This window comes from Sipha flava, unplaced genomic scaffold, assembly GCF_003268045.1.
Source record: "Sipha flava isolate LNK unplaced genomic scaffold, YSA_version1 265_pilon_pilon, whole genome shotgun sequence".
In the NCBI taxonomy this organism is placed as follows: Eukaryota; Metazoa; Arthropoda; class Insecta; order Hemiptera; family Aphididae; genus Sipha; species Sipha flava.
Window position 1 is genome coordinate 519,245 of NW_020272927.1, and position 25,979 is coordinate 545,223.

At 28.9% G+C, this 25,979-nt stretch overlaps 1 protein-coding gene across 1 annotated transcript in view; it reads left to right on the plus strand.

Annotated features, from left to right (window-relative positions):
* Positions 1-25,979, plus strand: part of LOC112685088 (protein amalgam-like) — a 306,794-nt gene that overhangs the window by 260,643 nt on the left and 20,172 nt on the right. Inside the window, exon 3 of the mRNA XM_025556861.1 lies at positions 18,795-19,005. Coding sequence (XP_025412646.1) covers positions 18,795-19,005 — 211 coding nt within the window. The remainder of the gene's footprint in view (positions 1-18,794; positions 19,006-25,979) is intronic.

A 25,979-nucleotide genomic window follows, 5' to 3' on the forward strand; every position in this document is an offset into this window, starting at 1 on the left:
ATTTAGGGCCCGAAACATTATAATGAAATTATTAAATAAAATGGGTACTAAAAGGATGCTACCACGCATGTGTCATCTTCGTTTTGCAAACGCAAAACGTTGAAAATATTCATTTAATAGGACTGATTTCGTGTAGCTTTAATATTACAATATACTGAACTCTATTATCAAACTTATAGAATAAAACATCGATTTGTACATCGATTTTTTCAATTTTAAGCAAGTACGTAAAATATTATTATTCGTAAGAACTCATTACTCATTTTAAAATTAAAATATTATAAAAAACCGACATATAAGGACATTAAATTTTCTTCCCTGTAAATTTGGTGATTTATCAGTTTACTTTAATATCAATAATAATACAAAATTGATTTACTAAACGAAAATTCGTGATGCTGTACGTTTGTTGGATGGAAACCACACAAGCGAGTTTGGCGTTTTATTAAGACTTATAACGCTATTGTGCCGTGGATACCATCATATAAAGGTGCTACTGCCGTAGTAATTATTTTATATGAAAAAAAATAAAAGTAAAAAGGACCCCTGCGTATTACGCATGCGGTTGATAGTTATAGAATCTCGAAAAATAATAATAAAAGGGGCTTAAAATAAATTTATAAGAGAGCCCAGGGCTATTAAAAGTTGGCAAACCCCGTGTCTATCCTTTCCTGAATGTAGAAATTGTACACTGTAAACAATATCCACCCGCGGTCTACATCATATCCGTACGTAACGGTTTCGTGAACCATACATCAATATAATATAACGAGTATTATTATTATTATTATTACTTACACTGACAGTCTAACGAAACGCTGTGGCTATAAATCGTTAGTATAAACGGGGATAGATATCTGCGTCGTACAGCCAGGGACGGACGGTGTAGTGTACGTTTTAAAATGTATTTACGTAGTGATCATAAATAATGTATTTATATTCAACGAAAGGATACCAAACACTAAGTACTATATTTTTTCACTCCAAAGTAAGTGACACTCGATAGAACTTAATAAACGTTCGAATTCACCCGGTCTATTATGTAAAGGTATTGACAACTATTATTATATTATTGTTAATTCCAACACGGTTAATGATAATTTTTTTTTATATTGAATATTTTTTTCATTCTCACTGTACCTACTTACAATAATGAGTCTTTTTGATGAATTAATAAACTGGTCTTTCGCAATAAAAATAGATGTTTAATCCTTAAATAGTTTATGAGTTTCAGTTATAACTATCTTGGATTTTGGCCGTTGAGTTGGTGGTTGGAGTTTAAAATGGACAAAATATTTTAGGACATAACGTAACACTTAGGTCTCTTTCACATGAAGCCACCAGATCAGGAGCATCAAAAAATCATCGTCACTGTTCATGCTTCCAGAAGCGATTTTGTGTTTCGATGTAGATTATGTTATATAGCCATAAACTTAAAATTAAATTTAGTTCCATTTCATTATGTTGGAAGTCGAAGAGCTATATGCAGTATATCTCTACAGTCGTGTTGTAAGTTAACGGAAATAAAATAGAAAGTTTTGGGCACATTCATTACTGTCTGACCATTATGCTAAGGGTTTATTTAACTTATTTTATAATGATTTAAGAAAATATGATGATACAATTTTTAATTATTAAACAATGTATGTTAATTCGTTTGACGAATTAATAATACAACTTCAAGAATATTTATCAACAAATAAATATGAGAAAATATGAGATGAAACCTCTCGGAAAATGTGTCATTAGATATTTCTTTTATACATCGCGATTAGAATACTCGTTACAAGCAAAGTTTCACGTCGCCGGCCGATTTTCAATTTCTATAATAGACTTTACCGTATCAAAGTGGCTATGCATATTCAAAAATATTGTCAACGTCAAAAATAACGTCAACACGCGCCATTGGCAGTGAGTCGTTTGAAAAGACTGTACGTTTTTATATTACAACCTTATACATTTAAGCGGTGGCGCTACTATTTTAGTCGCGCATTCAGTAAGTCTGGTTGCACAAATTTCTATGAGTGGCGCCACAATGTGTGATACCATAATTTAATTATTTATATCTTGTGGTGGCGCGACTATGGTGGCGCTGTTCTAGTGGCTTCGTGTGAAAGGGACCTTATACCTTGTAAACAATTACATATTATTATAAATAAAAAATATTTTTTTTTAAACATCGTATATAATAAAATCCTAAACTTATATTTTACAATCTTAAGTTGTTATTGGATTTTATTACACTTAAAAAGTTTTTTTTTGAATTTGCAATGCCTAATTAGCTACTTTTTAAAATTGTTTGTACAATTTTTTTTCGTATTTTTTATATATGATTCTATTAGTTAAGTAAATTATGTTATTCTAATGCTACTTGTGTGTAGTTACTATATTTAATTATTGTATGAATTGTGGGTACAGAGTTATTGAAATAAAAAAGTGCATGGAAATAAATATTTTCGTAACAATTAAAAGAAGATATTTCCTACTAGAGTTGTTTATTCAAATTAATGGTTATAAGATATTAATAACACTTGTCTAAAATAATTTTGAAATATGTTTATTTTTTATGCTTCTTTTTGAACAAAAAGTTGAAAATATCTTTTAAAATATCTAAATAAAACATTTACATCTTTATCTAGATATAATTAAAAATGATCATCTGAATCAGAATCTATATAATTGTTTAGAAAATTATCTTTATCTTATCTAGATAATATTTTGTTACCTGAGACACACTGCAAATAAAACATCAATATGTGTTATACTCGTATTTTATATTCAACAGCACTCAAATAGATTAAAAATGATTTACATTAAATAAATTAAAATAACGTTGAATTTATTTTAAACCAAAACTGATTTGGCAAATATTGACATTATAGTAAGAAGTATGTACTCATATTTTTGATATTATTAATCTTTAGCGTTTAAGTATGACATAAACAATGACAAAGAAAAAAAAAACTTGAGACATTTTTTGTCTAATCATTATAATTATATTATTATCTGAACATCAACAAATTGTGCCCGGACGTATGAAAATCACTAAAAAATAACTGAAATACGAAATTTAAAAAAAATATATTTAAAAGAATGGAATTTACTATTCGCAAGTCATTTTATCAATTATTTGTTAATTAAATTTGGTTTTTTAGTATAGAATTTAGTATTTATATAATATATGATTTGTACATTATACTGTGGTCTTTTCCAGCAATTCAAGAGTAGAAATGGGAAATCTAAAGAAAACAGATTATATTGTTCTTAATGTTTATATAACAAGTAGGTTTAGAAGATTTCAATATTTAAATAAATAAACAAATGCTTAGCGTGAAGTATTATTATATTAGTAAAGTACGACCGGTTTCGAATTAAAAATTCATTGTTATATATATTGTTATGGATATACATAGATGTGGGTCCTTACGACTCTTACAACATGGGCGGGACCACATAAATCGTAATTAGTAAGATCGGGAAATGATTATGAATAATAATGTATTCGCAATAATAAAAAGAAACTATTAATTTAATTAAAGGGTAATACGATGTTTTGGACATACATAAAAGTAGGTCCTTATAATTACCAATAAATAATTGGTATCGGTGAACAATGTAGAAAGGAATAATTAAGACCAGAAGGTATCACTAACATGGCTACATATTTTAATAAAAACGCATATGAGATATGTGCGAATAGTAATATTAAAGAGGTCACTAAAGTGATAAATCTTATATTTATAATAATCGAAAACGATTTTCGCACAAAGCGGCACGATTGATTCCCATAAGACCTAAGTATATAAGGGGGTTGGGAATAGACCAATATTTAGATGTGATTTATACGAGTAGTAACGAGCACCTCCACACCAGATCATATTTTAAATTAATTATTAGTACTTAGAAAAATTTTAAATAAACAGTTAAACTATATTGAGTATTTTTATTTGGAATATTTTCCTAAATCTTCTACATCTTTACGATTGAACGACGGCACGCAACAATATACAAAGTCAATAAAATAAATGTTTACTCTGTTTAGTCCCGTTAAGCATTTATTTATCTTAAATATTTATTATTTGATTATTTATTTATGTATTAATTTACAATTTCTATTTACTAATTTTTAATTTTTATTTTATTAAAAGGTTTTGAGGGCTAGTTCAATTTATCCATTTTACGTTCACGTCTTAATGTTTAATTAAGTAATCAGAATCGAATGATTTAGATATATACTCAGTAGATCTCTTGTATAGGGTTAATAATTGTATTCCGCGTTCTAAGTCTTTTATATATTCTGATAATTTAATACAATAATTTACTGATAAAGTCAAACGGTAAACTGACATAAAGTTTCTCATAGTTGCCGCATCATACCAGTTCAGTCGATTTTTCGGAAATCTCTTTTACAGTGCGACAGTTATCTACGACAGATATATAATTGCTTTATCATTTATTGAGTCACTTTCTAGCTTATATAGATAGTACCTATATATAATCAACAACTCTTGACAGTACTCCAAATTTTAGTTCAATGATTTTATCATCGTGATATAATTACTATTGATGGTCATACTGGCTTCTTTACGTTGTAACTGATTTACTAAGTATATCATATCCTCGTTCAATAATTCAATTTTTTAGTTTTAATTTAAACTTCTGATTAATAAAATTACGCAAAAAATTTTACTGTCCGTAACAATCGATATTAATTATTTTTAATATGATTTGTTGATAAATTTATTCAGCTAAGTTATAATTATAAATGTAGTGAGAAACTGACTGAATAATAATAACGTACATCTTATTTACTATATTTGTTACGTTTCATATAATGTTGTCAGAATAAAGAATATTCGAGTATTTAAGTTTTTAAATTCGTTCACTCTGCAGTATCAAAGCATCATCTATTAGAATTCGTACAACTATTTATCAGTGGTTCATTTTATGCAGTTAATACGGTTGCTAAATACTTATAAACCCAGTGAATTTTGATAGAATCTACTCATTTTGCTCTTATATTAATCGCCGTTTAATTTCGACTGAATTTAGTTCAAGTAGTTCGTATCAGAAGTATCCATTATCGTAGAAGAAATTTCGTTTTTTTGCAACATTTTATCCGTTATTCGAATATACAAATTTCATTTTAAAATTTATATTTTTATTGTGTTTCTTTTATTTGTTTATGTTTTTAATATTATATTTACTTAGTCAATGATTAATTTCTGTTAATATCATAATATTTTCATTTAATCACTGCACTATTTGGATTGAATTATTTATATAAAACATTTTTATTTACTTAACAACCGCTTACTCGATATCAATTTTACCCTTGTCCCAACATTGGATTATAAATTTGCATTTTTATTTGTTCTTAATCTTTAGATAGTTTCTTTTTTAAGAACCATACAAATAAGAATTTTATAATGTATCTGATAAAAAAAAATATGGAATTGAACCAAAAATAATGAATTAATTAAATGTGATGAGAAAAAAAATAAAAATTGATTACCCTTACTCTGGAGTTCCAGTATCTATACCGTGGTGAGTTCGGGCGCTCGGTGTGATGAGTGTGGTTTCAAAACCCAAATACTCCGATATTTTCTGAGGGGTCACGGGACTTAACTCATCTTGAACACGTACGCCCATCGTGTTGTTTGTCCTCGCAATCGTTGTGTACTCTAATAATATTATTACAATTGCAATAAACAAAACTCAATATTTTCGGAATTTCGGCGGTCATCTCACTTACTGGTGTACCACAAATATTCTAGTAACAGTAACCGGGCTACGAGGGACGCGTATACTTTCCGATGCACATGAACGTGCTCATTGATAAGCATCTCGAGGATATCTTCGATGATGACCAGTGGTTTTGTAGAAGTCATTTGATTTCCTGTCATCATCTGCTAGCGATGCCATCCAAAACCCGTGGATTACGGTTAAACCTTAGGTTTACTGTAGTAGTTTAATGATATTTTGTAGTATTGTAGATCGAAGTCTAAGGATATTTTCCCCTCCAGGACGATTGCAGGACATCAAGTTACGGTACGACCAACACCTTACGCATTAACACCTATTTTTTCGAATACCGTTTATAAGATTCGTATGTATGTATGTATGTATGTATGTACGAATCACATTTATTCAACCGGGAATATATTTAAGTATAGTAAGATATAATTTACATTATGTGTGTTGGTCGGCCGAAACTATCGTCTCATTGGTCATAAATTCAAACAGTATGAGTGGTTGTTATTAAATTATAGGAAATAACGAGATATTGAAATAATATTTTTATACTGATACGCTCGGGATTCCGTGGTCTCAAAGATCAATTTTTGAGAAGTCCGCGTGCCTAGATAAGTTAGAACCGTTGCTATATCGTAATTATTTTTTTATTTTTAAAGTCAAGTCATCCATACTGTACTAAAAATTACATGAATAGTTTTTAAAATTGGGATATCGTATATAATTATTCCAAATATATCGCAAACATTTTTCTTTTTCAGTATCTAATTATATTTTGGTGATCAATTTATTTTTTTAATTATTTTGTTTCGTAATTATGTCACCATTTATATTATCCAAAAGATAACTGTAGTGGTAGGATAATTATTTCCCTAATGAAATATTGCAGTTATATATGTATCGAATTCGGAATAATATTTTTACCTACACCAAAGATGGCCAAACTTTTTTTGGCCACGATCTACTAAAAATATACTTCACCTTTGAAAATCGACTTTCTTGAAAAAATGTTTTTATTATTAAATAATTATAATTATTAAGAAAAATACTTGCTTAAAGCGTATATAAACATTTATAAAGTATTATAAACTAATTACTAATTACTAAAAATAGTATAATAATTTCTAAAATCTAAAAACTTAAGTGTAATTAACATATTAATATTTATTTTGTTGATCTGGGCATTGTTGAAATGCACATGGCCTAAAAATAAATTCTAACATGATCGACTCTGAAATCGTCCACTATCGATCGTTTGGCTGCCCCTGACCTACACTATAGTGTGATAAATGTAACAGAAAATACAATTTCTAAAGGCTTTTAAAATGTGGCATTGCGTAGTTTGAGAAATATTAAAGTAAAATGAATAAGGAAAATTCGATAGAAATAAACTGGCCATATTTTACGTATTCTGAAAGAACCTAACCTGCAGATATTAATTTAAAAGACCGTAGGTGGGCAAAAAACTGTAGGATAGCCAAAGAATTCATATACCTCAAAACAAAAAACTGTTCAGGTGTCGCGTTCTGAGTATTTAATTAATAATACGAGTAGTTTGGAATAAGTACTATACGCATACGTAAACAAAGAGATGATTGTTAAGATAACCACATCCGTGGATAAATTAAATCATACAAATTATCATCATGCATTCATCAGACACACACGTCACTTCACACAAAATTGAAATAAAGATTATCATTTTTCACATACACATACACTTGCGACAATCATTATAGATATCGGGCATATAAAGGACCCGGAAACAAGTATAAATCAGACAAGTTCTAGGTAAGCGACAATGAGCACTGTCACGCCAGTGTAGGCTATGGTCTGGACTTAGACTTAAACAGTTTATTAAATTATTAGGACTCAGAATATTTCAAATCAGTTATTAAATTTGTTGTACTTAGAATAATTTTAAATAGTTAAAATAAATCACTTTTACACCACAACTAATAATAATTATTTAACAACATCTACCTACTCGTAAGCGTTGAACAGACTTAGCGATACTGATTTACGGTCAATCGGATGGTACGCAACACAAGTTTCGATACTTACATAGTGAACTCAAATGATTAGCAGAAGTTTAGGAAAAATCGTGAAAGAATCTGTAGTGTAAATAACTTTACGAAAATCGGATCGACTTCATATTACATATACCATATTATGTATTGTAGTACTGATAGACCCGATGATCAATACAACACTTTAACATTGTCGAGTTAATTAATTTAATCTTCGATCATCGTTGCGCCAATAGGGTAGTTCTTAGGGTTAAAACCACCCCAATACTGACTGGTTGAAATCGTTCTCCAAATTATAACAAATTATGACAAATTTCACTGGTGGAAACAGTTCACCCCCTAGATACTTTAAACAGTCTTTAATCTTTATGTGATGTGGCGAGCTTTGTAAACAATACCACATCAATCGTACGCGTTAGAGTGCGTACGAACAAAGAAAAAATCACTGCACGAAGGACTTATCGGTTACTCACCCGGGTCATCGATGAAGTTGAACTGGACACACGGTCTCGGCTGAAACTTCGGTGGCCGGCTACTCGAACTAATAACGAACTTTTCCGATCGACCGGGTCGCGTGACAAGAGGCAGGACGAAAAACGTTACAATCCCGTACGACCTCGTAAGTCCGCTTATTCGGTACTTATCTGTCCGATCTGATAATTGCTGAGGTCGACGTGACGACGATCAGCTGGCGTCAGTTTACCAAAAGCGCAGTTTACTTAACCGTGCGTTGTCCGATGCGTTTCGGATCCGCTTTACACCCGCGTGGTACCAGTGGTTGTGCACGTTAACGCGGGACTCCGTGTGGGACCACGGTAACCCGATTACCCGGTATGCGTTACGCTTGGAGTATTTGAAATATTACACTGTTCAAAATATTATTACAACGCGCCGGTTCTCCCTGAATCTGAAACTTCTCTGGACAACGTTAGTTTTTGCTTGTCAATCAAATTTTCAGTGCGCATCATCGAAAGAATAAGTCGATCGTTTCCATTGAATAATTATTGTGATGATTTTTTTTTTTTTTTATGTTAAACGTATCACCTGTCAAACTTTGAAACCGAATGTCAACGGTAGTTGACGCAAAACTTTCGAGAAATGTTTTTATTTTTCGTCGAGAATGAACTCGATGTAAACGGTACTCGACGAAAAACGAACGTTTTAGAATAGTTCAATACCAACCGACGGTGAAACGAGAGAAACTATGGAATTCGATTGCTGTTTCGAAGAAAATCGAATTGTTTTTCTGTTTAGAGAATTACTGCAGCAACCAAGATGCGAGTTTTCAGTTTAATTTTGACGCGTACGCAATTATTCTTTTTTCACTTATATAAACAAAGCGAAACGATTGTCTGTCACCCAATCTCCATACATGTTACGCCGTATCATATTATATTAATTCATTAATAGTACTCGTATTATTTATAAAACACCAATATTTTTGACAGTAGGGAAAGGAAAAAAAATTCTAAAAGATAATTCATTTCAAACTAAAAATTGGTATTTGAAACATGTTCAATCGCAATATTTTTTTTATTTATTTATTGACACTTCAATTTTTTTTATATTATTTTATTTTATTTTAAAATGACTTACCGTGGTCATTTGATCGTAAACGCAATGTATATTCAAAACATATTTATTTTTGTATTATCCACTACGCGCATTGCAAACGAGTTTTATGCATACAATTCGACGCACGCAAGTAACCGAATCGTCAAATGTTTCGTGTGTTCTTTGATTATAAGTTTAAGCATTCGCTTTTTGCACGCACTCGCGTGTCACCAAATGAACTCAACATATCCTCGATATAAGAAACCATTACGTGCGGCATGATTTACATATAATAGTACAGCATTTGCCATTTATAAACAGTGTTGTGTTTTATCCAGATAAATAATCTAGATAGGTATATTTTTATCATTTATCTCATTCATATAAATGGGAAAATATTTATCTGAGCCAATAGAAGATCTAAGATATCGAAGATAAATAATTAAATAATCTGAATAAAATATAATTTTTATATTTCTTTAGATTCTGAACGGAGCGAAAAATTTATTAATTTTATAATCATGTGTGTAAGTTAAACCATTTTGCGGCAAAATTTATTTTTATTTTTTGCTACAAATCAAAAACTAAAAACTGTACTTGAAATTTTCGTCAAATTACAATATTATCTATACATAATTTAATTTTCATAATATTTTGACTTTTTTTGAGCTATTTATAGTCAGTTGAAATTTACGATTATTCTTTTTTTATATATTTTTTTCCTAGAATTTACGATAAAAATAATTAGTTTCCTATGAATTATACCTTACCTTTGTCTAAATATTTAAAAATATATTTTATAGAACACTGTTTATATATATACAGTTATGCAATAATGTTGGAGAAATTTTCTTATATATAAATAATTACTATACAAGACATTTAAAATCAATACATACACTATCGTTACACAAGAAGTAATAAATATTTATTTTTTTTATTTTTAATTAAGTGCCTATTTGTGACTTGAAGGCTCGACCAGAAAGCTGAAACTTAGCAATGTAATCATGACATTAGGATTTAAATTATCATATTAAATGTAGTATTGATTATATGTCTGCATTATATTTTATTAAATATGTGAACATTTTCATAAATGTATACTTCATTTATTTACTTTTTAATCAAAACCTTAAAGTGTATCTCAAATTAATGAAATTAAGTAGTTTTTTGACCAACTAACTCACAATATGATCTCAAATTAAATTTTATTACTTTATTTCGCGTAATCTAAATTTAACATTATCTGTAATGAATTGTTTCATAACTATATTGAAATTAAAAATTTTAACAAAATCGAGTGAGGAATTAAGTCCACATACTTTCATATTATAATATACTTCTCGGTAAATTGCTAAAAACACTATCAATTTGAAATTAATTATTTAGATCTGTATTCTTATTTATAATCAATATATTCGAATTAAAAATTAACGTGTTACTTAAGATTATTAGGCAAAATTTACTACTAAATCAACACATAGCACATAGGTAATATAAATTTCAGTAACAATTACATTTGGCCGATGAGAATCGAAATATTAAATCTGTTTATTATTACTATTATTAATTAAAGCGTTACTTTGTATATGTCTATATTAAACAGAAAATTGTATAAAAAATTAATTACACTTTGATTTATTTCACTGATTAGTTTTATATTTTATTTTTTAATTTAATGCAAGTCAACCATAAACTTAAGGGTATTTATTATTTATCTGTATCTTTATCTAAATTGGTTTGAAATCTAAAAAACTGAAAAGAAAATTACATCTGATTATGATAATCTGTTTGAATTTCCAATTTTAAATTGTATGTGTAGTCAAAAGTACAATACTATACAGTAATGTTTATCCAGGAATTCAAAATGTTTCTGCTTCAGGTATTGTTTCAACTTAAGCAAAGAAATACTGGAACAATATTATAATTATTCATTTATTTGATCAATCCTAGCAAAAATGTTTTATTTATTGCTAACCAATAACTTGGTTGCATGCAATTGCATTTACTGAAACGAACTTGGGTCGTGACCCAATAACGTAGAAAAAATGTTCTCTAGATTATTGTCGAATGGTTTAGTACCATGACTCCGAAATCATGTAGGTTCAATTGACACTAGAAAACTCTTGCTAGATCGAATGAACCATTAATAATAAATTGATTTTGGTCAACTTGAGAAGGAAATGAAGGAAATAGAGCGGAACATAGTAATAATATCGTAGTTAATTGTTTAAATCGACTGTAATATTGTATGAAGTAAAAACGTGTTGTGTTTACGTCATGCCGTGTTGTAGACAATTATATAATATATGGTATGCGCTAAATTCATTTGAGCAAGAGTAATTTTACAGATTCGTGCTTTTAAACATATACGTATTAAGAAATGTAATAATACGAACAATGAAATATTAACTGTGAGTAAAAACTTACATATATGTAAATATATTTAATCATAAAATATTTTATTACTAACCTAATAAATGGAAAAGGGTATTATCGTATATACTATGTATACATACATATTTTAATTTTTTATCATAGAAACATGCGTCGTCATACGGTCGTTAATAGAAAAAATAAATAACAAAAAATGCTTTAAACACATATTAAAACAATGCTTCGTTCGGCATGCATAATAATTAGTCTCATGGTTTTTTTACTGTCGAGAATCACTTATAGTCATATGAACCATTACGTTTTAACAAAGGATGTTTGTCCAACAGTTGTTTTCGTAAATAATATTGATATTATAGCAGTGTCACTTTTGGTATTGTGCACACCACGTAAAGTGTCCAGTTGAGTGATTTAAAAATGATGTTCAACGGTCTAATACTCGGTGCTTTGTTTTATAGTACGATATCAGTTCTTCCAGTTGATGTACCAGAATGTAAAAATAACCACGTTCTCCCCACAAACCATCGCAGGCTTATTCTCATTTTACATTGTTTTTTGCCATTGTACATGGTAAACCGTACAAGTATTAGCCCCGTATAAGCTTGTGTTGAGCTTCAAATGCCTCGAGATGTCTGTGTAGGAGTTATTTGAATGTTTTTTCATCATCTTTGACTGCGAGCATCAGGATGATACGCCTTATTAGGTATTATAGTAACAAGATGTGATATCCGATAGCGATCTGTAAAATCATGCATCGCAAATAAATAGGAAAGCAAATTACACGTAAAATACATGCGTCGCGAAAAATGTGAAAAGTACAGACGAAATCGACCCTAACAAATAATCAGAGAAAGAAAACGTCAATGGATTATGCTTGAAGGTTTTCAAAGTTGGAGACAAAGAATGGTATTATATATGAAGACCGACAAAAAGAAAAAAGAATGCAGTTGATGAATAAAACGAGGTTTCATTCCGTTACATAACATTTGATCCTAATATAATCAATTATTCAAACATTGAGATGACACCAGTTGTTATGAATACTATAAAAACAAAAAATTGGAACCGTAATTTTATTGAAACGCTGAAATAAACCAAACAAATACTCTTCAACTAGTGTACCACAAGCTGTCCAAAGCAAATTTTCCGTATGAATGATTTCACTTCAAACGACATTTTACAATCTTAACTTAATGGTTATGCACTTACATACATAGTAAAAACATATTTTATTTTTTTAGAAGTTCTACAAAAATATTGTATTTTTCTAAACCAAATATATTATAAAAAATACACTTATAATATTTCATTAAAAATGTTCCATATTTTGATTTCAATCCGTTATGAGAAATTATTTAGCATAAGTATTTTAACAATATTTTATATGATTTATTAAATTTTAAAAGTATGTGTGTACATAATGTTTACACAAATATGCATATATTTTTATTTAATCATAAATAGTAAAGACAATATTCAAAATATTTATCTAATCAAAAACTAAATTACCAAGTATAATGCGATTCCTGTGAACATATAATTTATAAGTTGCATATTTCCTCCGACCAACCAGTTGACTGTTAATAATTATTTTATTTGTTTAATATACTTCTAAAAACATCATTTTTAATTTAAAATTAAGACATCAAATATTTGTTGACCCATTTAATATAGTTCAAATACAGTTTCAACATAATTACAGTGTAGAAATTCAATATATTGTGTGAAATAATTTTTCAACTCGTTTTATTGAAACCGATAAAAGAAAAAAATTCAATCGTATTATGCGTGTTGTGTATTTAAACACGTGGCTATTATTTTTATCCCCGATTATCATTAATGTTTATCAAATATGAACGATGTATAGTTAGTAATATTATAGGTAAATTTTTGTTTAATCGATGCTATTGGTTATAGTCTAGATTTATTACACGAACACGCAGGGTGTAGGCATTCGGTAAAATAGATTAGTCAGCACAAAACGTTCTTTATAATGCGTTTGTCCGAGCAATTAATCAAAGAGTATTGTATGGGTTTTAATAAAACGTTTCAATTACGCCATGGAAACGTCCCACACTATCAATTTCGATTATTGATTCAAGCTATCTGATATGTATGCTACGTCACCTGATTTTCCATTTTATAATAAGTCGTCGTAAAGTAATAAGACGGGATATTATATACGTTTTTGGTAATTATGATATGATATATTTTATCGAATTAATATGTCAAATTCATATCCATGCGTTGTACAAAAGAAACGGAGAAGAAAAATACACCCTTTTCGCACTCACAATCACTCACTGCTTCTTTTTCGAATCCTTCATATCTTATTATGAAGGAAAATGATAATATCGTTTTCTGATGCTCAGGTCATATTTTTCTCCTGTTTAAACAATAGAAAACTAAAATACATTCGCTACATGTTATTATTTCCTTTTTTTTTTTCTTATAATCTTACAAAACAGTTTTCGTGTTAGACAGAGAAAACAAATTCGATTAAAAATGTGCACATTAAATTACAATGTGCGTTCTCCTAAGATGTCTTCTATTATTTGTACCTAAACGCAACACACGTACAAGTGTCATCACCTTTTTCTTCTTCTAGATGTGGCGGCAGTAGACGGGTAGGTGTGTGAGCTTTCTTCCGACGCATCGATATTTGCTATTCCGAATGGGTGTTCGGACGTGTGTAATCTCTTAACGGGCGACACCCACTGATTTCTATCACAGTTACCATCTATATTCTGCCCCTACGCCACCACCACCATAACCCTCACCTTCTGCAAAGACACCCTTGAGCAACGTCCCTCGGGACAATGCACGTTAATACGTAATACGCTTTCAGAGGTACAACGATACACAGGGCTAAAATACAATTTTTTTTGAAGGCATGTAAGAACGTGTAAGTTACCTATGTATAGGTTCAGAAAAAAAAAAAAAATGATTTTTGTACTACTGCAGTGATAGCAAAATAATAATACGTATTCGTAAAGTTGAAACCGTGTTAACTGGCAGAAAGAGTTTACTATCCCCTTATGTTTATACTACCGAAATTCAAAGCAACTTTATATCATCGATTGCTTATAAAAATAATTTTCAAATAATAATGTTCATAATATTTTATCATTAATTAGGTTCTAATATTTATTAAATATATTCACGCTTAATAATACCACCAAAATATGTATCAGTGATTTCTATTTTTATTTTTATTTTAATTTTTTTTTAATTTTATTATTTAAAACGAATCAGAACACATATGTTCTTACGAACATAGAGATTAATTCAATTAATTAGGGTCTTTAATTAGTTGAAAAAATTATCTATATTTCTTTTTTATTATCTATAGTTCTCGGTTTTAATCCTTGAATTTTTTTTTTTTTTTGATTCCTAGGTTGAATGACCGCGCACCATTCGTGGCTTTTAGATTGGCGTGAACATATTTACATTATTATTTTTTTTTTTTATTCAGTCTTAAAGGTGTTCCATTGCCATCATGAATTTTTCTGTTTATCGTGGATCATAAGGGTCTTTAAATATATCTTTGAGTATTTGTTTTAAAAGGTGTAACACGTTTCCACCAAAAGTAGACTTTTCCCTTTTCCACCAATACCTGTTTCCAGCAAATGAGATAGAATATCTATACTTTTCGTGAGTTTTTCGGATTCATGTAAAATATATATAAATATGCACACACAATATAATCAATGTATATTGTACGTTTATCATATTTAATTATATGATAAACTATTATCGTACTTATCTTTTATGTCGATTGACCATGATAATATCTAAATAATCAAATATTTTATGAACAAGTAAAAAGGTTGCACAGTTTAAATAGTGCATCACAACTGCGTGTGTGAAAAATAAAACGTAATTCTTAAAATGTTTAATACTGTGATGGCTAAAGTTATTGAAAGTAAAGTTTAAAAACAACTCTAGTATTAAACAACTTTTAATTTTTTATTAGATCAGTTAATAAATCTAATATAAACATTTGTTGGCGATGTATTAAAAAAATTTGTTCCGCAAAAGTGTATACTGATAATAAAAATGAAATACTATTGGATCAATACATTATACATAACCACAAACCATATTCAACAATAGCAATTGAAAGACAAATTATAAATTCGAATTGTAAGAGAAAAGCAATTGATTATCCGTGTACTAGACCTAAAAAAATAACTTTGAAAGAAATATCTGAAATGGAAGTTATGTCTAATTTTACAAACAATGATGTAAAGTGATTAAGAAAAACTATTTACGACGCTAGTAAAAAAATTGCTACCAGAAAACCCAAAAAATATTGCAGAAGTACATGAAACATTAATTAACATAAGTACAAATATGAAACAAGGTGAACCATTTTTGCTAATTAATGTTGAAGAAAAACATCATCATTTTACATGTGAATAGAACATTCGATTTTTATGTGAAATAGATGATTTATATATAGGCGGAAGTTTGAAGTCTGCTACTAGATTTTTTATGCACATGTTCACAATTCTTAGTATCAAAAATGATCATTATACACCATTAGTTTTTTTTTTCATTACCTACCCGATAAAAATATGAACACGTATATTGATACATTCAAATTTATTGTTGATGAATGTTCGTCGATTCATCATCGTTTATCACCAAAAAGTGTAACCACTGACTTTGAAAAGGCGATTTTAAACTCTGTTAATGAAATTTGGCCACAGAAAAAAATAATAGGATGTCGATTTAATTTAACGCAGGCTTGGTATCGTCAATTGCAAAAGCTCGGATTGTCGACCGAACACCGAAATCCATCATCTGAAATTGGCATTTGGATACACCATACTTTTGATTTACTTTTTTTAGAATCGACTGAAGTCACTGAATGCTTTGTTGAAGATTTTATGTCAAATCAACTTATCAAGGAACGAGTTGAAAAATACTCAGATTATTTGTTAGAATTACATTGATAAAAATAGTATGTGTTCACCGACACTGGGCGTCTATATCAAGTAGCCTACTACGGATAACCAACGCATGCGAATCATTTCATTCGAGGTTCAATCAAAGTTTTTATAAAGAAAGTCCTCCGAATACAAAATGGCTAACCGTTCTATAACAGAAATTCAGACGATGTGTACATCAAATTAAAAACTACTTACATATCAAATAATCCACACGATCATACTGTAAGAATCCAACAAAAGAAAAATTATCATCTTATAATGGAATACAAAAATGGAATAATTGGAAGGTAACATATTGCGTTTAATAAAGTACTATACTAAATATATTTATTAAAAACAAAATTTTGTATTAAATTTCAGGTACGATTTTGTGAAAAGTATATCCTACAATTTTAAAAAAATCATCAACTAATTTTATACATAGTGTACATAGTTACAATTTATATAACTAAGGATCGTATACCATAATATATCATTTTTTTTAAATAAAATTTAAAAATATAATATTTTCCAACCTATTTTGTATATATTATATAATTTTATTGAATTAATTTATTGATTGAAATTTATTGAATTAATAGTATATGTTAAATAAAATTATTAGTGCTTTTAATTTAAGCGTAGTATATAATTATTTTGGTAAAAAGTGATCGTTTGGTGGAAATGGATATTGGTGGAATGGGCATCGCCCGTTTTAAAGTATTTGAGTTTATTTATTTTTGTAGGAAAATATGAAATGCATTTGAGAACTGATTAGTGTTCAAATTATTGAGGTGTACAATCATATAGTTTTATTTGATGATTTACTGAGGAATATAGAATTCTCATTCGAGCGTAGTCTTACTTGAGTTTTTATTTAAGTGGGTTTTCACGTTATATCTCTGTCCACGAAGACTTTGATTAACTTGACTGTGTTGTCTTTATTGTTCAATATTATATAGTTATTAGTAGGTTTAAGGACTTATAGCTCTAAAAAATACACAAATATGCATGCAAATATGCTTCTAAAATCATTATAATATGCATTTATATGCATTAAAAAAAAAAAAAAATGACCACATAGTACACAAAATAAAACGTGTCCATCGGATGTAAATGTATCTTTAAACTTCGAAACAAAACTTTGTAGTCGGCTACTCGTAGACTGTTGGACTTTCGGCATTACACAATGTTACAAAATATGTATGACGTTTTATGTATGATTCGACATTGCGTGGTAGCGAGACGCAAAAATAACGATGGATAATAATCGACTGAACTGAACACTTAATAAATAATCTATTATTCTATATCAACTATTATCTTTATCAACATCCGGTCGATATCCAGATACGATCGATACGGGTTTATAGTATTATTTATACTTACACAAAAATTATAACGAGATATGTGAGGTAGTTTGCTGATAGCATATTCCTGGAAATATTAAATACTAATTATTAAGTACATTTTTTTTTCGATCGTTTGAAATATGTACTTATAGTTTTAGTTTTAAATTTAAAAAAATTGTCAAAATATGCAAAATAAGCATAACAATTTTAAAATATGTACTCTCTTGTAAAATCTATGAAATATGCAAAAATATGCACATTCAAATTTTAGATCTGATATCATGGCATCGAGAAACGAATTTATTTCGCACTCTGGTATATTTAACAATAATTAAAAAAGTATGCAAATGTTAGAAATCCCTAAGCCTAGTTATTAGTTATTTGTGAAAATATACTATTTTTAACGTTTTATGGCGAAAGTTGTTGTTGCCTTTTTTATTAGTTTCATATTAAGTTTCCATTTTTTAGCTCTTTGGTGACTAGATTCAGAGATAATTCGAGTAATTTATAAAAGAGACCGTTGAGAAATTCTAACCTGTTATTTGTAATTAAATTAAAAAAATTCACAAAGTATGTAATTATTATTATGACTATTATTATATTATTATATTTTTTTCTCCAAAAAAATGATTTCACGTTATTGCCTGAAAACTGTAAAAACATTCGGTGCCCACACCGGACGTCAGTAGAATAATAATATACCTACTCAATTTTCACGTGTATTGTTAAATGCAACTACTAACCTGATGTAACCTAACTTGGGTATCTTTCAGGTGTCATGGATCAGGAAACGTGACTTACATATACTGACGGTGGGCATACTGACGTACACAAACGATCAGCGTTTTCAATCGCTGCATTCCGACGGGTCGGACGAGTGGACGCTCAGGATCACGTCGCCGCAGATCAAAGACTCAGGAACATACGAGTGTCAAGTGAGCACCGAACCGAAAATCAGCCAAGGGTTCCAACTAAACGTAGTCAGTGAGTATAATATAGATTATTGTATTATATCACTGTCGTGATTGTATCGTCCCGAATGATGGGACCATTGTTGCTGAATTCCAAGACTATATCTCAAATATGATCAAATTTAGTCGAGTGGTTGCGAATGAGTGGGCATGTGTGAGTATGTGTACCGCTTTTATCATTGCGCGAAATGCATTACTAATGATTGGAAAAATATATCTTATACACACGCGATCAGCCTCAGTGGAGCATATAAAAACATTAATATATTTAAACAGCTGACACTCATGAGACCTTTGGGACGAATTAATACGAATAAATATTTAAATTTTACTGAATTTTTAAAAATTATTTAAGACGTACTATTACATATTATTATTTTTAGTATTACTATTACCGTTAATGATTATTAAGGCGTATAATACATATATATATTTACAACGGTAAAAAAAAAAAAATTTAAATTATATGACAATTTGCTCGACATTAGACTGGAATTATCTAACTAATAACAGTGAAACCGCAACACCTATTTTGAGACAAAATAGCCAATTTGCTAACTGCGATGATTTTCATGGGAGTTATTTTAATTTCATCAATATTAGTTTTATTTTTTTTTCCTTGTTTTACAACATGTTCTTCATTCTTAAAGATTCTAGAACCATTGATATTGTCTTCAATGTTCAATGATAATTCTTCGATTTTGAGACATCCATCTATTAAAAAAAGTTATTGTACATCCGTTAGACATACTGTTTAACTGATTTCAATAGCTCACTATTCAGATCCTCTATTCTTGTTAAACAACCAATATTATCCCTGGAATCCGGCTTGTAAGAAACAATTAGTAACTGTTTCCTTATTCATTTTTTTTTGATAGTTACCGTAGACCACAAAATTGCATCAAGAACCGTTACGTTTGTTTTCTGTATTCTCGGTATGCATTAACAAAATTACGTGTTTTAAAAGACTAATGCGGTAGTGATTTTTAAATTTTTTTTTGTAATCCCGCAGTCAAGCAGTTAGTAAGTTGAAGTCACGTTTGGTGGAAAGAATACATGTTTCACATTCTTTAAGTTCAAAGGGGGGGGGGTGACTGGTCACGTTTCTATTTGTTTGTCCTTTCTTTGAATCCAGATCCGTTTAAATCCTTCCGACGCATATAATATCATCTACACGAGTATACATACCTTTACAAATTTTTCTATCTCTTTATGTAAAAACTGTTGTTGGTTTTTCGAAATTATTTGACATGTACAATATGTTTAATACATTATTTTATTATACGTATTATGAGACTTTGCAGTATTTGTGTAGATGCTGCGTGTATAGTTTCACACTCAATTATGTATAGCTTTGGATCAGAGCCTAAAATAGTGCGACTACGTAAGACTATAACGCACTTTGTTAAGTACAAAGAGTACATTTTGGTAGTTTAAAGTGTATAATAAAATCTTATTCATTTGAGTAAGTTACTCATACAGTTAAAAGTTAAACAGCTACTTAAACCAATATCGTTGAATCGGTTTACACTGAATAGCGAAAAAATTACATAATTTCAAGAATACATTAAAATCAATTTTTGGCTGAAGTGAAGGCACTTCTTTAACTACAGATTTTATGTATTAAAATTAATATTTTACTCTCCCCTTAAGTTTATTAATCCCTCTAAATATTTAGATATATTTACTTACAAACGTGTTTTGATAAAACATTGAACAAAGTCGTCTCTCGGGCTTGTTATATACGCATTTGCTTTTTAAAAGATTAAAATATGTGTACCTACCTACCGTTGTGTTATGTATAGTTACATGTTTAATTAAGACTTCAGATTAATTTACTTTTTACCTTTTTCATCAAAAATCATGGTAGTATTATTAATATGTATTTTTTATATATAATTTCCAATCATTATATAAACGACTTAATGGGTGTTACATTTAAAATAAAGGAAAATTGGATGATGAATAATTCTTCAATCTTAATAATACTTATTTACTAATGACAATATTCGTTTTAACTTTCTTTTTTATGATGCGATTTTATTTTCAAATAACATATAGTCACTAATGAAGGTAACCATCAAATTTTAATTATTATTTTTGTTTTTAATACTATGAAAAAAAGTTGTTACGACCAGAACCGAAAAGTAAATAAAAGTTTCATTAGTATACCATGAAATAATAAATGTTATTAGCTTTTATAATATTTTAAAGTGTTTTATATTCTTCAGTATTAATAATTTTAAAGTTGTAGCATTTAAGTAAAATCTAGTTCAAATGAAAAAATCAAACAAAGTCAAATATCAATTCCACTTTACCAGTTTAAGTCGTAAATATACTTAAGTTTTTTTTTTTTTTTTAAGACAAATCATAAGTTATTTTCTTTTCATTTTTCATACATGAATGATCTAGTATATTATTTTCATTCAGTTTCTTTGAATATCCGAGAATAATGTACACCAGTATAATATATCACTTATTTCGATTTTCTTTCGTCAATATTATATTTGATGTTGTCTTATAGAAATTATACAATTCCAATTATAAATTTCAGAATTAATATAAATATTTATAAAAACAAATAGCTTACAAACGATAATGCAAAGTTCATAGTTGCAAACCCAACTTAAAAAAAAAAATCTTCATAGATTTCAAATATTTATTGGTATTAAAATATTTACAATATTTTCAAAAGTTCCAGTTAACTTTAAAAGCTGAAGTATTAATAATTGGTAGCTTTTTCATCGTCATCAATTTAATAGACCTTTTGTTTTTTTTTTACTGTATTTTATTAATCACGTAATAAAAATTTTAATAAAAATTTAAATTTCAACTATGAATATTAAACACAACATTCTTTAAACATGTAATTTATTTTTTAAATGCAATACAGAGTTATATCTTTCAAATAAATAACTAGATTACTCCTGAAAATGATTTTCAAGACATGCTCAAGACATATATTTTACAAAACTATTTTATCTATTACGTATAAAATATACAATAGTATTATATAAGATTATTTGATCAGTTCTATGCGTTCTGTGCATGAGCTTGCACGCTCATCACGTCGTGCACAAAATTACAATCAGCATTATTATTATTATTATAATTTGATTATTTTTACGTGTTAGTACGATGTACATATTCATCTGTCATGTCTCTTTTCAAATCACATGTTTCATCTAGGCGGAATTTATCGTGTTTCTCTTCTACCAAACCACATACAAATTTAATGTAAAGCATAATGGATGTGTCTCCAAACCGTTTTCCTTCCCTCCCATAGATGACGGATATAGATTCATAAGGACATGGATTCAACTTCCATAGATATTCATAAGTAGTGTTACTAACTACTCTGCGCTGAAACGGATTTCATTACTTTTGTCGATACCGACGGTTACTTTACTGCTACTATGAAGGGTATCTTCCTGATTATCAAAACTCGCTGTTGTGTTGATTACTTTAAAATCTTCAATTATTGCAATGACTCGGATATAACAGCCCACACGTGGTCACCCCGTCGTATACGTCCAATCAGAGTGTTTAACCGCTATCTACATCATACCTTATCAAAGCCCACGGGGATTTGGAATTCTCCGTCATAAGTGTACTAAACGTCTACTGCAGAGTAAGTAAAAGAGCTTTACAACTTTTTAATACTATCCTTGATTCAAACGAATTCGATCAGAGCATTTACTAACCATTTTCCTTCCTGAACTCCAAAACAGTGGTCACTAAATCGTACCATGCCCGTTTCACAACACAATACAAACCGTGTCATCGATAGGGTCGCACACGCTCCTACTGTAATCAACCGCCAAATGTGTCAAATGCAGCAACGAAAATCTCGCCGAGGACTGTGTCAAATCATCGGAACTACCTGAAAATTGTGTGTTACGTTCTGGTGCGCATACTGAGAATTGTATATGCTATCATTACTAAAAAAATAATGTCAAACGCTTCTCACAAGAAAGATAATCCTAAAATTACGACACTTTCATCATCAATAGTGCCTACAAATGTCTCGTTAGCATTAGCTGAACCCTCGTTCCCCAAATATCCGATGCAAAGAAAAACTTAAAGCAAAAACGTACGTAGAATCAAATATAGGCAATTCAAACAACTGTGAAACCGAACCTGTTCCAAATATTTTATCTGAGTTTATAACGTTATTAAAATCTCTTGTCGCCCTATAAGTTTCCCTTTTATCAATACTGAACACATTGATTTTAAAGAAAACCATAATTCCTTAATTACTTATGTCCTTAGTTCACTGAATCCAAAATCACAAACACCAATTCTCGTTATATCGTTGTAATTTTAATTATGATACATTTTATTATCTTCCTAAGATTATTTTTTAGTTTCAAATATTAATATTACCACCGTATATATTTAATATTATAATATTGTACAGTACAGTCGTTACAGCCAAGGCGTTAGTACGTTTTGCTCACCTCACTCCGTTATCTTACAAACTTTGTCTTCATTGCAGTCGTGGTGTCTTGTGCTTTTATTTTACATTGTTTCTTCATCATATTATTATTATTTCTATTCAATAAATACTTACTATGGATAATGAACGTGATGAAATTCCTAAATCTATAAATTAACTCAAGAAATCACACAACAAACTTGTTACTTTGGTGAACTCCCATACGGAAATACTATCAAATATAGTATCGAAGGTTAAAGACTTAGTTCAACGTTTAGATTTATTATCGGCAGATAATGAGTCATTAAAACATAGAGTTCTTTCTCTGAAAAACAACGTCAAAATTATTGAACAAACAAATTCCAATCCACTTGGTAATAATATTATTGGTAATAACCTAATCAATGAAATGATTGATAGACAAGAAAAAAAAAAATATTTTATTTTTCAACTTTATTGAAGCTGCTCCTATTTCAGATTCTCATGCTAATGATATGTCGATTATTATTGAAGTATTTAATTTTTTACAACTAGATACTCAGATAACTCATATTTTTTGCTTGGGTAATACTTCAACTCGATCTAATAAAGCAAGACCTCTAAAAATCATTCTTCAAAATCAAAGGGATGCTTTTAAGATTTTTCGATCCAAAATAAATTGAAATCCTCGAAAAATTGGAAAAATCTTTGCTTTGCTTCTGATCAAACTAAAATTCAACCGGATTTTATCTCCAGGCTTCGTGATAAACTTCTTCATAGACGATCAAATGGTAAATCAAACTTAATTATTAAATACTTTAAAAGAACTCCAACTATCACCACTTTAAAAAACTAAGTTATCATGCCCCTTCTTTTTTCACTGTAACTACCATAATGTCAGAGGTTTTAATACCAAATATCATACTTTAAAAACTATTTTTCCCCTCCTAACTTTTGATGTATTTATTCCAACCGAAACCTGGTTACATAATTCTGTTAATAGAACTGAACTAGGTTTTTCAAATTTCTCAACTTTTAGATGTGATAGAAACCCTAATAATAGCTCGTTTACTAGAAGCGGTGGTATTTTAATTGCTGTTAATAATAAATTTGTATCCCTTAAATTTGATATTGACATTAAATTCTTTAGAATTAATGCTCTTTTTAGTGAAAGTAAAGAACAATTATAAACTTATCTTATGCTTTATATACTTCCCGCCAAACTCCCTTATAAAATTCATATTTATCGTTTATCGAAATTATTGAAAAATTAATTTTAAATTATCCCAATGTAGATTTATAATTTTTTGGCGATTTAAATTTACCAAATTTAAAATCAGCTCATATTTATAATTTATCCTCAACTGAAAATATATTTAACGAGAAACTATCAATATATTAAATTTATTTTAATGTAACACAAATAATTGCTTACTGGATATTGTTCTATCGAATTCTTATGATTATCATAAGAATCATCCCCCCTTGTCAGTTAATTTTTTTCTTCTACCCCATACATCACACCCCTCCTCTCTTGTGAACTTTCTCACTATTGAAAAAAAGTAGACTATGGATCCATTATTTCATTCTTGACCTTTTTTAATTGGTTTGATTTTTTTAAAGTTAATACAAACATTGATGTTCTCATCGATAAATTTTATCTTGTTTTGTCTTCTACCATTGATTCTTATATTCCTAAAAAAGTATATGTTAATCATAAATTTCCAATTTCGTTCTCTTATGATCTTAAATCTGTAACTAAACAAAAGAAAACTGCGCATTTTTTCTATAAGATTTCAAATTCTCACTCCGATTATTCGGTGTTTTCTACTACAAAATGTAAAATTCAAAATAAAATAGATTTTGGTAAATATTTACTTAAAACTCAAAATTCTATTAAAAAAAACTCAAAATTATTTTGGTTTTATATTAAAAACCTTAAATATTCTCCTGATTTCCCAAGCTGGCTAGAACTTAATGGTAAAATAGCTGAAAATGGTCAAAGTATAGTAAATCTATTTAGCATTTATTTTTCCTCAGTTTATAATAAAACAATTTTTTCCAGTACAGAATATCCTTTTTCCATTTTTGAATCTTTCGATACTAAAAATAGTTGTGTGATAAATTGTATGGATGTTTTCCATGAATTAGATATTTTAAATTCTAAATCCTCTACTAGCCCAGATGGATTATCCTCTTTATTTTTATATAATTGTAGATTTATTATTACTCTTATTATTTATCAAATTTCTACTTTATCTTTAAAACAGGGCTATTTTACGTTAAAATGGAAAACCAGCTATATTAATTCCATTTTTAAAAAAGGCAACAAATCATTTATATACAATTACCGTCCCATTTCCATTATTTTTATTATTTTCAAATTTTTTTCAAAAATCATAATTCAAAGCTAACCCCCTTATTTAAGAATATTCTTACTACACAACAACACAGATTTCGCAATAATAAATCCACATTAACTAATTTAATTACCATAAAACAATTAATTCTAAAGTCTTTTTCAATGGGTAAACAGACTGATATTATTTATACTGACTTTGAGAAAGCCT